Consider the following 17,308-nt stretch of genomic DNA (forward strand, 5'->3'; position numbering starts at 1 on the left):
ACATATCATTTGTTATATCTGTATGTCAGTATGTAAGCAATTTTTTTTCTGTTTAATTCAGTGGAACCATAATAGCTTAATACACTAGAGCGATCAAAAACATGTCGAATACATCAATTTAGCAAAATTTTACCCAGATTTTGTTAAATGGAAATACACTAGTCCCTGTTTGTTTCTAATTTTATAAGTCAAATAACGAAAGCAATATTCAAGTCATGAAAAGTAAATGTAGATATTTGCATACTTTTCTTTCTGATGCGAACAAAAACTTGTTTATTTAGCATATATTTCGCTTTTCTTTCATATGTAAGAAGCGATGTGTACCATTTCAATTGTTTTTGTCATTTAGTTCATCTTATAACTTATAGATTTTTTTCCCCTAAAATTATGAGGTACACTTTAATTCCAAAAACACAGGTTGTTTGTAATTAAACTGACAATACTCAGCCATCTGTAGCTTGGTCTAAATATCAGAATAACACCAAACTTGATAGGGTGACTGAGGGTGACGTGGGAAGTAGAATTCCACAAAAAAAAAAGAGTAGTTCCAAATGTCATTGATAGGGGAGAATGTGGCACTGCTGTGATATAAGGAGGAGTTTAAAAGAACAGACAGAAGAATAACAAACACGGAATCACAGTGAAACATCATTTTATTCATCATATTCACTTTTCCAGCGAGAACATTGACCACCCTTCCATGTGACCACTGTTCCTGTGGATCACACTTTGCATCCTATGCACAGCATTCTCTACGATCAAATAAAATATGTCACAAAAAATGTTCATCAAATGTTGTGTCAAGTTTGAAACACTAAATAGAACTCTGACTTGAAATATAGCCATATCCAAAAGTAACAAGGGAATAGATCTGGGGGATGAAGTTGGCTATGAAACCGGGAACTTGCAACAAATGGTCATTTATATGGAAAGATGGTATCTCTTCATACAAAAACGCCAACTGGGGCGGAAATTGCTGTAGTTAAGGGAGGCTACTATGACTCCACTCAGCGCTTCACGCTACTAATGCATGTTATGAGGAATTGACAAGTGTCTCTGGTGTATTGGTTAGCGCACTTGCTCGATATGCAAGGAGATCCAGGTTCAATTCCCAGAGGAGACAAATCACTTTTCTTTCCAAATATCAGTTTCGGCATAACATCCAGAAAATTCAATTTTTCAGTAAATGGTCCTTTAATTTGTTACATGATGCAGACTGTTATGGACATCTCCCTTTGACACATTTCATTCGGCAGAAGAGAATGTTGTTCAGCACACAAAGTGTGGTCAACAAGAATGGCGATTACATTGGAGGTGGTCAATGTCCTCATTATAGAAGTGAATGTGATGAACAAAGCATGATGTTTCGCTGCATCTTTATCTTTCTTATTCATTTACCTGTTATTTTTCTCTTCTTCACAGTTCTTTTATAGTACTGCTACTTAACTGTACAATGCACCTCGTACACATTCCTCTGGAATTTAATACTCCTTTTTACCACACAGAGCTGTATTCTTCCTTGTTGGCGACACCTTCCCCCCCCCCCCCCCGTCATTGTAAGCCCCCTTTCCATCCTATCAAATTTGGTATCATTCCTAGTTGTTGGATCGAGCTGCAGATGGCTCTGAGTACTGTCAGTTTAATTATAAACACCTTGTATGAGTGAATATCGATTCCTTCTTACAGCCCGGTAGACTGATTCAGAGGTAAAATTACTTGTGGTAAAATAAAAAGTCATAGTCACGTCTTTAGCCCAAATGGTTTCTTTCTTCCTCATTAAGATTTGAATAGTGCCAATCCGTTGTACAATACCTATCTATTTGCTGATATAGTCGAGTTATTGTGGTTCCATTGTACAGTAAGACCTCTGTATAACGTCATCCGGGCTATAACGTCACTTTTTATTGGTCATTACCAACATAATTAGTGAATTGGGATTACTCTTTATTAAGCCACTCCTCTTATGAAGTAATTTTTATTCAGTCCCCAGGGGTGACATTATGCCGAGGTCTTACTATGCATGACTGTGATTGTTTTTTCGCTTATATGATGGTTTTATATGTATAGAAAAATTACATAATTTCCCAAATTGCAAAAAAAAAGTTTCTTTTTTAGATTCGATTTTATTGTTTACTTCAAACCTTTACATTCAAAATTTTTAATCAACTGCAGTGGAATTTTTCCCCATCTTAGTTTTTATAAGAAATGTTTTACTGAATTGGGCAGTATAGTCGTCTTCCTCAACAACCACTGTAAAAAACAAAAACACCAGATTTTTTTAAAAAGTATTCATTGACCAATTACACAGATAAGTTCCTATTGGATAAAGGCTTTTGACCATATTATTTGTTTTAATTTATAAATGACTATTATCATAAGAGGTCTAAGTCTTTTTTTCATCAATAGAAAGCATAAGTAGTTTAATAAGGATAATTGGATGGCTTGTCTTTGTTTTTCTTATGTAACTCGTGGTTGAACATTTGTCATTGTGCATAATATGGTGGAACTTTAGTCTACGAGCATAATTTGTTTCAAGAAAGTGCTCCTAATCCAAATCACTCGTATATTGAAACAAATTTTTCCATGAGAAATAATAAAAACCCAGATGATTCGTTTCACAATTATTTACATAAAAATGACATGTAACTCTTTAATGCCGATATTTCTTCTCAGAGAGAGCAGAATTAGGGATACTCTTGTTGGCTCCATCTCAGACTTCACTGATGATCCTGAGGCAGTGCCCGACGTAGAAATGTTTCTTTCCAAAACTCTCAGGAGGTAAATTACCCACAATCCCACTGTATGTATGTGTGGCAAAAGCAAAGAACCATAAGTTCAGTTGTGGTAATGTGAGACAGAGTGAAAAAAAGAGGAAAATTTTTGCTCGTATATGTGAATCGTAGTTTGTTTATTAAGTCAAAATTTGTCCTTTGCAAAGTACTCGTAAACAGAAGTTCCACTGTATGAAAAAATACTATGAAAGTATGAGAAACTAAGTGTATGTGTGTGCGGCATGTGGTCATATTGAAAATTCAAAGTTATTTTTGGTTTCACCTCACAATGTACAAAAAAAATTCCTGTCCAGGCAATTAACATCAAAATTATAGAAGGAAACGTAACATGTACAATTATTGATTACTCAACTATTATAATAAAATGGTAATATATTGAATATAAAAAAGTAATTTTAATTTGGGGTTTTGAAAAATATGTGGGTCATGTGTTTTCTGATGTTTACAGAAGCAAATTTTTTCTCAATTTAAAAATAATGCCTGGTTTTTTTAGATGATCATAATTGTGTAAAAAAGGAAAGGCACTGTCCTTTTAGCATGGTAATTTTTTGAATGTGGGCTTGGAATTTTCTAGTGAAGGAAGTTCATAATTTTTTGGAACCAAAATTTGTTCAATTCATGTGAGGGATAATGATCGTTCCTCTTTGCTCAGTGTTTTCCATTTTTGTGTATTGGAATGGGCTCTGTATCAATACGCGGATGTTTATTGTATACTAATTAGGACCAAGAATGGTTTTCTGTTACCCTTTTTTCAAATCAATTTTTTTTGCATGCTTATGGCATGAGTGAAACAATGTACATTGTATTTCTGTGAATAAAATTTGGTTTCGTTTGTTCATTTTTTTTTTTTTTCTCTTGCACATTATTTCACTGGTATTATATACATGTACATAATATTTTTGTATGATGATAAATTACATCTACTTTTTAATGAACGTCTTTGGATTCCATAAAAGGGTCAGATTATACAGGATCCAATTTTCACAGTGGCAAAAGGGGGCATTGTGATTTTGAAGGCACTGAAATGTAAATATACATTCACTCACAAACCAAGTATTTGTGAATTTTGTCACACAGGCTGGTGAATTCCTGCTTTGTCCAGGGCACCTCATGTCAAAGTCTGGTTTTGTTAATATGCAGTATACTATTAGTTGGGAAAAAGGTCCATATTTTTTTTAACATTACTCTGGGCAGAATTTGAGCAGGTACAAAGGTCTCGGTCACACATCAGGCTGTAAAACATTTTTTTAATTGCACCCTCTGTGCAATTTAAAAAAAGTTTTATAAGCAAGAAGAAGTGACCAGCCTGTGTGAAAAAATTCGCAGATGTTTGGTTTGTGAGTGAATGCTCATATTTACATTATGATTTGAGGGGGGGAGGAAGGATCTCTCAAACGTCAAACTCTGCCTATTGCCAATAAAAAAAACGTTTTCACTGTAGATCCTCACGATGATGAGAGTACAGCACAATGCCCTCACGACGACGCATCAGCTTCTTGTTAGCGGAGAACAAAGCCAGTGCCGTCTTAACGCATGGGCCTACCCGGGCACCTCAAGAGAAGAGGGGCCTCAGAAAAACTAGAAGTAGTTGAATTTTTCAAGAATTTTTAAGGTAGGGACTCAGAGAAATCACTTGGCATTGGCATTCCAAACCACTTGGAACAAAGCATCCTGCCCTGAGGGACTTCTTGTGGGCAAATCATGGGCAGAGATATGAAGGCATTGCCTTCCCCACCGCACCAGCGACAAAGTCGGAGCTGACTGATCTAATGTGTATGCATGAATTGACATCATGCGCCCCCCCCCCCCCCTCCACCAAGACTCATGTCTACCTTCATCTACAGGGTAAATTGAGCATGTGGATAATTCCCACAAATTTTCAGGCCCAAAAACTGCTTTTTGTATTTTAGGCACAGCCTTCTCAGTACCGTCTCAAAGCATGGGCAAACCCGGCCACGGCTTGGGGGGGCCTCAGGAAAATGAGCAGTAGTTGAATTTTTTTTAAATGTGATTATCACATATTCCCAAGAGATTTTTACGATCTGTCCAGGGAATTTGTTACTGTTAGTAGAAATCCATGCCCGAATCCAGACCTGCAGTCAGATGCCAGTTCCCTAACCACTCGACTGCCAGGCGGCGAGAATTTTCCATGTAAGCCCTCAGAAAAATCACTTGGCCCATGATGGTTCTTAAGACGGCCCGCCCTTTCTTCTTCCGTACGCCTCTGACTTCAAGGCCCCAAAAATTCATATTTGCTCAAGCCCTGATGAACATTTTTTGACTTCCTCATTCATTGTTGAAATGATTAATAACAAATTCGAATGTTTTTTCATTAGCTTCAATTTTCGGACAAAAACTTTCTTTTGTAATACAGTCGAATCCCGTTTTAACGAATACTGTTATAGCAAAAATCTCATTCTAACGAACACTTTTCTAATCCCTTTTAGATAAGTTTACGTAGGGGCATTCTTAAATAATCGGGAATTCCTTTATATCGAAATTTCGTTATAACGAAGGGATTTTTTCGGTCCCTTAGAGTTCGGTATAACGGGATCCGACTGTATTGTTTTCAAAATTTCACGAATTTTAATTTGTAGTCTTTTTTTTATTTTAGTAACTTTAAATTAGTCAGAGCAGTCTTTCATAGATGGCAGCACAAATGACATGATAGTATGGCTAGTCGTTACACAGGCGCAAGCCATCCGACAAAGTTGTTTACGTTGTAATGCACTTTTCCTTTTTGCTCCAAATTTCAATTTCGTTTTGTTAGATGTGTCTCGTCAGGTATTGAAGTGTCGGCGTTGTATCGAGATAAAAAATGGCTGGTTCCGCACTGAGGCGCCTCATGGCCGAGTACAAGCAGCTGACCCTGAATCCACCCGAGGGCATAATCGCCGGTCCCATCAACGAGGAGAACTTTTTCGAATGGGAGGCGCTGATTACGGGACCGGAGGGGACCTGCTTCGAAGGAGGCGTCTTCCCGGCCAAGCTGATATTTCCATCCGACTATCCCCTGAGTCCGCCGAAGATGCAGTTCACGTGCGAGATGTTCCACCCGAACATTTACCCGGACGGAAGGGTCTGCATCTCGATCCTTCACGCACCCGGGGACGACCCCATGGGCTACGAGTCGTCGGCGGAGCGGTGGAGCCCCGTGCAGAGCGTCGAGAAGATACTGCTGTCGGTGGTGTCGATGCTCGCCGAGCCCAACGACGAGAGCGGGGCCAACGTCGACGCCGCCAAGATGTGGAGGGAGGACCGCGAACAGTTCAATCGGATCGCTGATCGCCTCGTGAGGAAGTCCTTGGGCCTCTCGACAACTTGACTCCGGTTTCCTCAGTGAGCGGAGAGACGGATGGTGGTGATGTGTGATGTTTGCGAAAATGTTGATAATCATGAGCCGTATTTTACATGTACATTTCTCTTTTTCTTTTTTTCCTTCTTAGTATCTTAATGTAAATTATAAGCGAATGAGAAAGAGGTACACTTCGTTGCTTTGAACATTTATTAGTTTGATTTTTTTTAGCGTAACATAAATCATTGGTCATGGCATTGGGCAAAGCGGGTTTTTCTTCCATTGCCAATAGCTCATTTTGGCTCTTTTAAAATTTTTAGTTGGTGGCCAGAAAGTTTTTTAAGCCAACACATGCTTATCCCTCTTTCATTATCATCATCCTCGCCACTTGAATGTGCAAGCCTTAGCTTGTTAATTTTTCTTTCATGGTTGAACAATCTCTAATCCATGAGACAATGACCCCTTCAAGGAGATTTAGGAAAAAAAAATTAATGGCGACGATTCACTGCAACGCCATTTACTGATAGGAAAATTAACCGACAACAGTTTGTCACTAGTGAATGAGTGAGAGACAGGTTAGGGGGAAGGTGCTGTAGAGTGTGTAACCAAAAGAGTAAGCCAGTGAATGTATGAATGACTAAGTTGCGTAAGTGATTGAGTGAGTGATTTACTGATCAAATGAGTGACATGCTCACTCGATTATTCCCTCATTCACTATGTGGATGAATTATTTGTTGGAGAATTTTCCTAGTGGGGAATCGTCATTCCAGTGAATTTTTGGGATGATTCTTGAAATATTTTATGCTATAAATCCTATAGGGGGAGGGCTGCCAAAGATTTTAGCATAGAGGGCCCTGGAATGTGGGAGAAGGAAGGGCATGCTCTAATCTTATGGGAAATGTTTATCAGAAGTCTGTTTCACGGCAGTGGAAGAAAGCCTCGTTTATTGCCCAAAATGTACTGCTATAATAGTTTCAAAAACTTATAGACACCTAAAGTTTTTGGTGTTACCTTTTCATACATTTTGGGTTGCTGTGGAATTTGAATGTTTTTCTTTTTTTGCGGCCATATTAATTCATTCATTCATTCATGCGGCCATATTAAATTTATGATTTTAAAAGAGGTTTGATTGAAAAATTGTGTCACAAAGGAGCCCAGAACTTTGACTCAATCAGAAATAGCCAATTTGGCAGCAACATACCTCCCTTATGGGATCTTAGCCTCCCTAACATAACAAACAAATTAGTGAATGCTCATTGGATAATACGCAACCACTGATGCCAAAAAAATAGACCGAACTGTATTTTAGTTAACTAGGACCCATTTCTAATGAGAGGTCCTGTTCAAACCAGAAATTAAGAGGCCCTTGTGAGAAAAGTCAGGCTAAAGAGGTCATAAAGGCTAAAGAGGTCAGGGGTCAGATGATGGACAACATAGGTACATAACATGGTGTCAGGAAAGAAGAGCTTTCTAAGATGATTTGAGATAGGTCCCACTCTTATTGCTTCTTAGATGTGTGGTGCTGCTGGGAACTGTTGTGTTCTAGAAGTTAAAAGTTGAATCAATGGAGACATTTAAGCCACCTGGAGAGTTGATATTCAGCTCCATAAACCTGTCTGATCAATGGGTGAAATGGAAACAAAAGTTCGCGAATTTCATGCTTGCTTCGGAGAAGATTGAGAAGCCTGATGAGGTTAAAATCGTAATTTTGTTGAACGTCATTGGTGATGAAGGTGTGAGTGTATTTAATACATTCCAGTATGCAGCTGCTGAAAGTGCTACAAAATATGATGATGTCTTAGCAAAGTTTGATAGATATTGCCTTCCTAGACGTAACGTTGTGTTCGAACGTTTTAAGTTCTTTTCATGTTCTCAGAAAGAGAACCAAGGTATAGATGTATACCTTACCGAACTGAAAACTTTGGCAGCCTCATGTGACTTTGGAGAGCAAGAAAACAGCTTAATTCGGGATAGGATTGTCTTGGGCATCCGTGATTCTAATCTGCAAGAAAGACTGCTTCGAGAACCGAATCTTACAGTAAGCAAAGCAAGGGTCTAGAGGTATAAGGTGCAGAGGTAAAAGTATATTCATGCCCGAGAAAAACTGTAATTCCTGTGGTCGAAAACACTAGAGAGGGCATTGTCCTGCATTCAATAAGTTGTGCAATCTGTGCAAAAAGAAAAATCACTTTGCGGTAATGTGCAATGAAAATTGTTTTCCTAAGCCACAATCTGCTGGTAATCATAGACGGATTGATGAGGTCCTCCACAGAGACAACTGCCTTCCATACAGCAACAACGACATCGAAAGTTTATACATTGACAGTGTCTTGGAAATTAATATGACCAGTTCCAGAAATGAATGGCTCAAGGCTATATCAGTTGAAGGAAAAGTAGTGGAATTCAAGCTTGATACTGGGGCACAAGTCAACATCATTCCACTCAAAGTATTCAAATCTCTAAGTGTCGAATGTAAACAGAACTTATTGCCAACTGATGATGATGAACTAGTTTAGTATGGCAATCACAAATTAACTCCCGAAGGAGTCATTTCATTATCTTGTAATACTGAAAAATGTTCTAAGCTGAAACTCCCTTTTCTAATTGTAGATGTTCAGGCCAAACCTATTCTAGGTTTAGAAGCATGCAAACAATTGAATCTTATACAGTTGATAGATCTTGTAACTATTGATTATAAAGTAAAGGCCATTGAAACATATGAAGGTGTATTTACTGGTTTGGGAAAATTTCTGGGAGAGCCTCATAACATATTTGTAAAGAATGAAGTAGTGCCTGTAATAAATGCCCCCAGAAGAGTACCCCAGTCGCTATATAAAAAATTGGGCAAAACATTAGACGAGCTGGAACAATCCGGTGTTATATCGCCAGTTCACAAACCAACTGATTGGGTCAATAGCCTAGTAATAATAGAAAAACCAAATGGGAAATTACGAATTTGTCTTGACCCCAGAAATCTCAACAAAGCCATAAAGCGGGAACATCACATTATCCCATCAGCTGATGAAGTTATCAGTAAGTTAGAAGGTAAACAGTTTTATTCTGTGCTTGACTTGAAAGAAGGATTTTGTCAGATACCTTTGGACGAGGCCAGTTCAGAACTATGCACTTTCAATTCGCCTTTTGGGCGGATTAAATTTAACAGGTTGCCATTTGGAATTAGCTCTGCTCCAGAGGTTTTTCAGAAAGCCAGTCAAAAACTGTTTGGTGACATAAATGGGGTTGAGATCTATTTCGATGACGTGATAGTAGCAGGCAATGACAAGAAAGAACATGATCAAATCTTGCTGAAAGTCTTAGAAAGGGCAAAAACAAGCAATGTGAAATTCAACCCTGATAAGTTTCATTTTAGAGTTAATGAAGTCAAGTAAGTATATGGGCCTCTTAATTTCTAAGGATGGAATAAAAGCTGATCCAAGCCACGTGAAGGCAATTATGGAGTTTGAAAAACCATCCAACAAGAATGACATACAGAGATTGCTTGGTATGGTTAATTTTTTAGCAAAGTTCATTCCAAACGTGTCTGTTGTGACATCTCCTCTAAGGGAACTGCTAAAGAAAGACATTGAGTTTCAGTGGAACCACGAGCAAGATCGAAGCTTCGTGAATCTGTAAAGATTGATCAGTTCAACCCCTGTGTTGAAAGTATTTAACGACTCCTTGCCTATTGTTATTCAGTGTGACAGTTCCAAAGATGGGCTCGGTGTTTGCTTATTGCAAGAAGATCATCCAGTTTCTTTTGCATCCAAGAGCCTGTCAGAAACTGAAAAAAACTATGCCCAGATTGAGAAAGAATCACTTGCCATAGTCTTTGCATTTGAAAAATTTCACAACTTGATTTATGGCCACAAAGTACTTGTCAAAAGTGACCACAAACCATTGATTTCAATAGTTCATAAGCCCATCGGCAAGATCTCAACTCGATTACAAAGAATGCTTCTCAAATTACTTAAGTATGATTTCACTGTTGAATACTTGCCAGGCTGTCAAATGCATATTGCTGATGCATTGTCAAGGGCTTACATTAAAGACACGTGTGTAGACGATCCAGAAATGTTGCATGTTGTACATGAAATTTCCAGATCACTGCCTATTAGTGAGAGGAAACTGAAACAATTCCAAAAATGTATTGAGCTTGACCCAACCCTTCAAGAGATAATTCATTATAATAAGGAATATTTCACATTCCTGATTCTTAACACAGCGAGTGTGTTCATTTAATCATGCTTTTATGGGTCTCCTTGTCTGTCCTATATAACCAAGAGAGCAATCACCACATGGAATGTAATAAATGCCCCATTGTTTATTCTGCGGTATAGCATCCTTAGGGGGCACATCTATGGTTGTTAGATTAAACTTTTTAAGAATCAGTTTGATCTTCAGTGAGAGTATTGGATCGTAGGGTATGACTACACTTTCTTTGAGTGGTGTCTCTGTAATATTTTCTAGAGTGGTTCCTCGTGCCGGTTTCAAGAATTTTCTACTTATTTTGTCAATTTATATATTTGTTTTCCCAAATGAATTTTTGGCTGACGACAATACGGAATGACACCAGTTTTCTGTGTCTGAATGTTTATTATGTTAAATTTATTTTAGTTACAGCAACAATTGATCAATAATTTCTTCAAATCAATTTCAATCTTCGTAATACTACTTCACCAAACACCAACTCTGGCCATATCACTGTATTGAAATTTACTGCAATTAATTTAGTTGGGTTGGAAATAAAAGAGCCATCTATCAGTGGTTGCCTCAAGCTCATTAGGGAAAATATCTTATCTATATTCTCCCTGGGTTTGAACCTGGGGCCGTTACAGCAACATTCACGGTGGTAGACGAGCATCTTACCACCAGTGGAGTAGCCAGGTTTTTGTCAGTAGGGGAGCGAAATTGGATAAGGCGCCTTCTTTCTGTTCGTGATTTAGGCGCAAATTTAGAAAGTAGCCTACTTCAAATTTCAATAAAAAATAGATTTAATTTACTTTTTCTATTTTCAGTTGATCTTTTGAAATTCAATTAATTACTTTTGGATTGATTAGGTTATATATTTCAATTTTTTGAAAATTTTTCAAAATTTGAATAATATTTCAGTATTTATACAAATACAACTCCAGGGCTACAACCGGAAAATTGATCAATGGAGAAAACAATAAGATTAAATTTTTAAAAGTAATTTTTAAAAAAAAGTAAAAATATATAATCAATCTCTAAGATGTGAAATGTATAGCAAAAATTTTATACTTCCATCTAATTGTCACGCTCTTCTTCCATATACACTTCTATTATAAGCAAATTAGACATTACACGACTGTGACTGTCATAGCAATCTGCTGCAACGTGGTAAGATGACCATTCTTGAACGTTTCATTACAATTGTTTCTTCGTTGGAAAGCACCCTGTTTTCAAAAGGAAGAAGACGGGGGGTCACATCACATAGGCTCTCGGCTTGTTTGCCTGAGAGGCTGGCTTGACGTTTAGGCCCGTAACTCAGGTATGGCTCGGGGCCTCAAATGCATAGGGTGGGGGTAACGGCAGGGTAATGCGATGTGGCACTATTATTTTAGTGAGTGAGAGACAAATACCTAGTACATAGATACTTCTAGCTTGGTACGCCCCCCCCCCTCCTGAATATTATTTGGCCCGGGGGCCCATGTTGCTGTTTTGATGGCTCTGCACCTAGGCGCAATGAATGAATGAACGCCAAAACTTTGTAGCCGGACTAATCCTGTTACTGAAATCTCTTCCAGCCTACCTTTGTGGCACAGTCTGGAATCTAGTCTGTATTGAGTAAGGTTTTCGATTGGAAACATTTCATTAAAGCAGCAGTATGAGTATTTTTATGTCGTGAAACATCAGAACAACTTTAGGCAACATGCCGTAGCAGATGCCACTGCGCCTATAGTTTTAAAGTGGTATAGGATCTCAAACTCTCTAGTCAAGGTACCCATGAATATGGTGGTATTTCTAGGAGTTAAAACTCTAGCCAAAGTGCCCATAAATAGCGCGTGCTCTCAGATGAAGAACTTGAAAACAATTTTAAAAAACGATAAGAAAAATTCTTCTACTTTTGTATTGCTTCTCTGAAATGAATAGGGCAAAGCCAATCACTGAGACATTGCAAGAGGAACGTACGAAAGGAGTTTTCTTATTTTTTCCACTTCGGTATTCATTCTTTTAGCTGATGAAGGCATAGCTTTGTGTATTATGTGTGATGTATATAATCGTTTTCGCTGTCCAGGGACCCAGGAGATTTTGGGAGGGAAAGACACACTTCCGACACAACTCAATCGGTAGTAAATTGCCTAGGGTGGTAGACCGAAGTTGTGCTCGGTTTGAAGGAATGAATGGTGAAGACATGAATTAAGTGTTCCCCAATTTTTTTTTTTGAGCGATCAAAAATAAGAATAGGTGCCAATGTAGACAAAATTTTGATTGAGGGAGCCATCGCTCCCTCTCCTAGCCCCCTTTTCTACGCCACCGCACGTACTGTCCTCGTGTAAAGTATCATTAAAATATAAAGAGTTTTTCCCACCCATTATTGGCTTGTCATTTCTGCGTCTTGGTTTATCCTCCAGTTGATCTCAGGTTGGGTTTTCTGGTCATACATTCCTATGTGATTCTGTTTTGTTTTATTGCTTTCTACCTTCCCCCAAAAGTTTGTGCCTTGAGTTTTGAACCACCCTGTATAAGTGGTTTCAGCGTTGTTTGTGTGATATAAAGCGCTGCATTCACTTCCCCTCTTTGGTTTTTATTACGGACACGGTTGAAGAATTTTTTTCCCCCCTCGTAAATAGAAGTTTTAAAAGCATTGTTCTCAGCCAACGATAATGCAGCTCTAATAATCATGTAGTGCAGTGTTTCTCGATGTGTGCGTCGCGGTTCCTAGGGGCGTGGAAAAGATCTCGGCAACGGGATAAGTCCGGTGGCAAAGTTCTGGCGTTCATTCCAGGGGCGTCGCTGCGAGCTGGAGATAGTGCCTTAAGTGGTTCTTTTATATTGGAAAATATCTACCATATGCCTATAGAAACGTCCTCTCCACTTGTCAATACAAGATTCATCGAAAGACTGGCCTTTGTCATTCACGAGCTATTAGTTGATTGCTGACGCCGTCCATGTACGGTGCTTTTCAACATGTATATATACGCTCCAAGGATGGAATGTTCTATCTGCTTCCATAGCTTAGATGGTAGAGCACTCGTCCGGCAAGCCAGAGACCGGGGTTCGAGTCCCCGTGGGGGCAGTGATGAATTTCCTTTCTTGTAATCTTCATCTCCACAAATAACCAGTCTTTCGATGAATCTTGTAATATCCACCAACCTATTCTGGGAGCCACGACCAAAGTTTGAGAGCCACTGATCTAAAAGTGTCAAATTTATGAATTTGGCGAAATGCTTCGCGGACAGGCAGGAAATTCCCACGCACCGGTCGAGGGTCAGTAGCTGAAGAACACTGTTCTATCATATATGTACAGGGTATCCCATAAAATTGCGAACAGTTTAAAAAATCATAAAAATTAAAAAGGAACAGGTGTATAATAAAACCTGTCTATAACGATACTGTAGGAAATAGACATTATCGTTATAGACAGTTGAAACATTTGTGCTATTTCCTATTGAATAGGAATTGACTGTCTAGTGGGCGATAACGCAGAGGAATATAGACGAGGTGCATGTGTGGTTCAGTAGTAGTAGCTCTCCAATCATGTAGTGAGAAATTAAAGAATCTGGCGAAATGTTTCACGGACCGGCGCCGGTCCGTGAAACAGTGGTTGAAGAACACTGTACAAATATGCAATATATCTACTGGTAACATCATCACCATCGCGTATCCCGTCCCTTCCAGGAATTGAAGCATATTTCCGCTTAGGGGCCGTGTAAGTATTACGTCATCATCGATGGAGGGGGCTGCTGACTTTTGATGACAAGGGGGGAGGTGGGATTTGGATAATGCTTACGTCATCAACCACCCTTTATGAAAATATGAGTTAGGATTCAGAGGAGCAGAGCTGATGACAAAATTTTGCTGACAAGGGAAGGGGTCAAAAATGGCCTAAAATTTGCTTACGTAATACTTGAACGGCCCCTTATGTAACATTCTAGAATAATGATTTGGTTAAAAATGCCGTGAAGTTTTATTACATGGTGTGTATTTGGATCCAACACGTGAAAAATACGTCGCAATCAAAATAATCAAGACACATTCATTTTACTGAACGATAATAACTAACGTTGTACACTGAACGATATTGTACGCTAGACGAGATTATACAAAATGGCGCATGAAATCCAGTGCATCGAATTTCTGTTCACTTGACAACTGTCCTTTCAATATGGTTCTTTGAATGGATATTCTGGATGTTCCACCATCCTGCAATATATATGGAGAAAAAAGTGAACTTTTTGAACAAAAAAACTTGAACTATAAATCGACTCATTTTCCATTCTGAAAATAGGTGGCATCTCTACTGACACATACATTACGCTCATCACGAGACATTTTCTCGGAGCAGCAATTGCTAAATCTAATACATTCTAGATGTACCACTGCTTCTGTGACGTAACCAGTGCCGTCTTAACGCATGGGTCCACCCGGGGGGCCTCAAAAATGAGTAGTTGAATTTTTTGAAAATTTTCCAGGTAGGGCCTCGGAAAAATCCCTTGGCACGGGGGACCCATGATGCTCTTAAGACGGCCCTGGTTCTAACCCCCCCCCCCCCCACCTCTTTAGAAGAAAAAACAAATGAAAAGCCCTCTCTCGAGAAAATTCTGCATACGCAGCCGACTGATTTAATGTATGTAATGTACATAGGAATATACGCACAGGAGTTTTCACATAGGAATGCGATGAATTGACATCATCATCGTGCCGCCCCTTCCTCCCCAGAGTTCCTAGTATATCTCTTCCAATGTTCATACGGGGTTAACTGAATACGAAATCAAGTATCCACTCTCAATGGTTTAAGTGAGCTCCATGACACCCCTCCCTCCCCACACACACATAATGATGGCATGGGCCCGGGACAAGTATTACTATTGTTTTTTTAAGCTATAAATTTACCCATCAAAGTACTCAGTCTAGAAGGACCTGGTCCAGGATGTGGGGAAGGGGGGCACCGGCACCATTGGTGAGCATCGAAACGCTCTCGCAGAGAAAGTAAAATTTTTATTCTTACATGAAATGTGCCTGCTGACTTTTTTCCCCCCAGATGAGAAGGGGGGGGGGGGCACATTCTAATTTTTACACCTGCGCAGACCTGTTGTTTTTCTGCGCACAGAATTTCGCTATCTGTGCTGAACGACAAAATTACACGCTACGTTATGCAATATAGGAAATTTTTAGAGAGGGGGGGGGGGAGACCAGAGCAGTGAATGACCAAAATATTGATGTTGAGAGTTTGTAAGCATAGGAGTGACCAGGTCAGTGAACGACCAGAAGATTGACCAGAAAAGTGTGGAAGCGAGTGGGTAGCCTACCAGGAGCTCCTTAATAGCCCTTCAAGCAAATTATCGTAGACATAAATTATGCGTATAAAAGATATTTACTGCAAGGAAGGGGAAAGGAGTCCCAAAAAAATGTTTTCGTTCCCGAACTAAACGATCCTGAACAAGGACGAAATTTGAAATTTTTCTGGTAATTAATTAAAACAAATATATATATATGAGAACAGAGTAATTTGCAAACACCAAGTGGTGAACCGGAGCGGGAGCCCCAAAAATTTCCTGAGGGCTCCACTAAAATAAGTTGAAAATAAAATAAATCTTGCGCTTATTAATTCAATAATTTTGGTGGCATTCGTTTGGTCCGGGCCCCATTATAGGAGACCTTGTCACGGTGTTACCGACTCCGAGTTTCACTGTGGTTTGCTTCATTCCAGGTACTTTGTTTTTGATGGCTCCTTATGCTCTTAAGAAAGTACTGAGCTTGCCATTCAGTTCAGTTTGTGAGCTTTTCTCGTAGGGAACTACATTGAATAAAAATTGTGGCTTCTTGATTCGAAATTCATTATCACGATTTGAGTCATCTTCCTTTTTGGCAATAGATGGCAGCAAAAGCAGTGTATTAGAACAGTTGAAATTCACACTTTATTTCTAGTCTGCTTCTTCCTTGGTTCTGAATTAGTAGAATGACCATATTTCCTCGAGAGAAGTAAGGGAAATTGGGATTGCAAATATAGGACATCGGCAATTATTGCCAAAACCGAACCAAGTAGCCAAATATTGTTGAAATAACGGAAAAATTACAATGGCGGAAAATGTAGCATTACTGCTAATTGCAGTGGATTAAAATGAATTCCACGAAAAAAAACGTTCACGAAGACAAACGTGGGAGATTAATATTCTCGTTTATAGTTGTGATTATCATAATATAATTTATAAGTTGAAAAATAATTTCAATCTTTGACTTCAATAAAGAATAAAAATTCGAGTAGGCTTCGTGCAAAATACGGGAAAAGCCGGGACACTTTTGCCAAAAAGTCGGGACAGCCAAAAAAACAGAAAATACCGGGACTGTCCAGGGAAATACGGGACGTATGGTCACCCTATGTATTAGTCATCTTATTAGTCATCTCTAGAGCTCTTAATTTTGCCTGAACTTATTTATGGCATTTTGCCGCAAAATGCCATAAATGCCTTTTTTTCCCCTATCTTCAAACTTTTTCGGTAAAAATTATTTTTTTTGAAATTTTCGTGCCCAGAAATGCCTATTTTAACATAGTTTCAAGTTTATTTCAGAGGCCATAATCTGTAAAACTTGAATATTTCGAGCATTGAGAACTTCATTGCTCTTTTTAAAATGTTTCAACACTCAGTATTAATTATCATCTCAGAAAGCCCCCCCCCCCCCCTCCTTCAACTACCATTTAGACGCAACCAAGTGATCTGAGAGATTGGTGTTGGCATGCATTAACTTTGCTTTGACCGGACGATGTTAGAAGTGAATGATTTCGTTTCATATGAACGCAGTCCGTGTTAGAAAAGTAGAGGAAAATTAGAAATTTGTTTCGCACAGGCTGCACATAATATGCCTCGCTCAGGCACTGGACTGCGTTGTATGTGTATAGCGGACCGATGATTGTCCCAAGAGGTCTTGAATTGATGTCATAACTCACACAAGGCGGGGAAGGAGCAGACAGGGCTCTGAGGCCCATGTTGTTTTGATTTTATTTTTTGCACCATAAATGCTCTGAAAACAATCATGGCTA

At 38.9% G+C, this 17,308-nt stretch overlaps 2 protein-coding genes across 2 annotated transcripts in view; one reads left to right on the plus strand and one right to left on the minus strand.

Moving 5' to 3' along the window:
* The first annotated feature begins 5,480 nt into the window (after nt 1-5,480).
* Nucleotides 5,481-6,293, plus strand: Ubc7 (ubiquitin conjugating enzyme 7). The gene has a single exon (XM_089237958.1). It carries the CDS (start codon nt 5,611-5,613, stop codon nt 6,115-6,117), a length of 507 nt encoding a protein of 168 aa, XP_089094084.1. The 5' UTR covers nt 5,481-5,610; the 3' UTR covers nt 6,118-6,293.
* A 7,998-nt stretch (nt 6,294-14,291) lies between these two features.
* LOC149089329 (aldo-keto reductase family 1 member B1-like) overlaps nt 14,292-17,308 on the minus strand; it is a 28,153-nt gene continuing 25,136 nt past the window's right edge. The window contains exon 10 of the mRNA XM_089237970.1: nt 14,292-14,472. Within this exon, the coding sequence (XP_089094096.1) occupies nt 14,430-14,472 (43 nt within the window). The 3' untranslated portion in view covers nt 14,292-14,429. The remainder of the gene's footprint in view (nt 14,473-17,308) is intronic.

The sequence above is a fragment of the Pholcus phalangioides genome, unplaced genomic scaffold (genome assembly GCF_987345545.1).
Source record: "Pholcus phalangioides strain wild (caught in Gottingen) unplaced genomic scaffold, Ppha-v1.0 ptg000002l_1, whole genome shotgun sequence".
NCBI lineage: Eukaryota > Metazoa > Arthropoda > Arachnida > Araneae > Pholcidae > Pholcus > Pholcus phalangioides.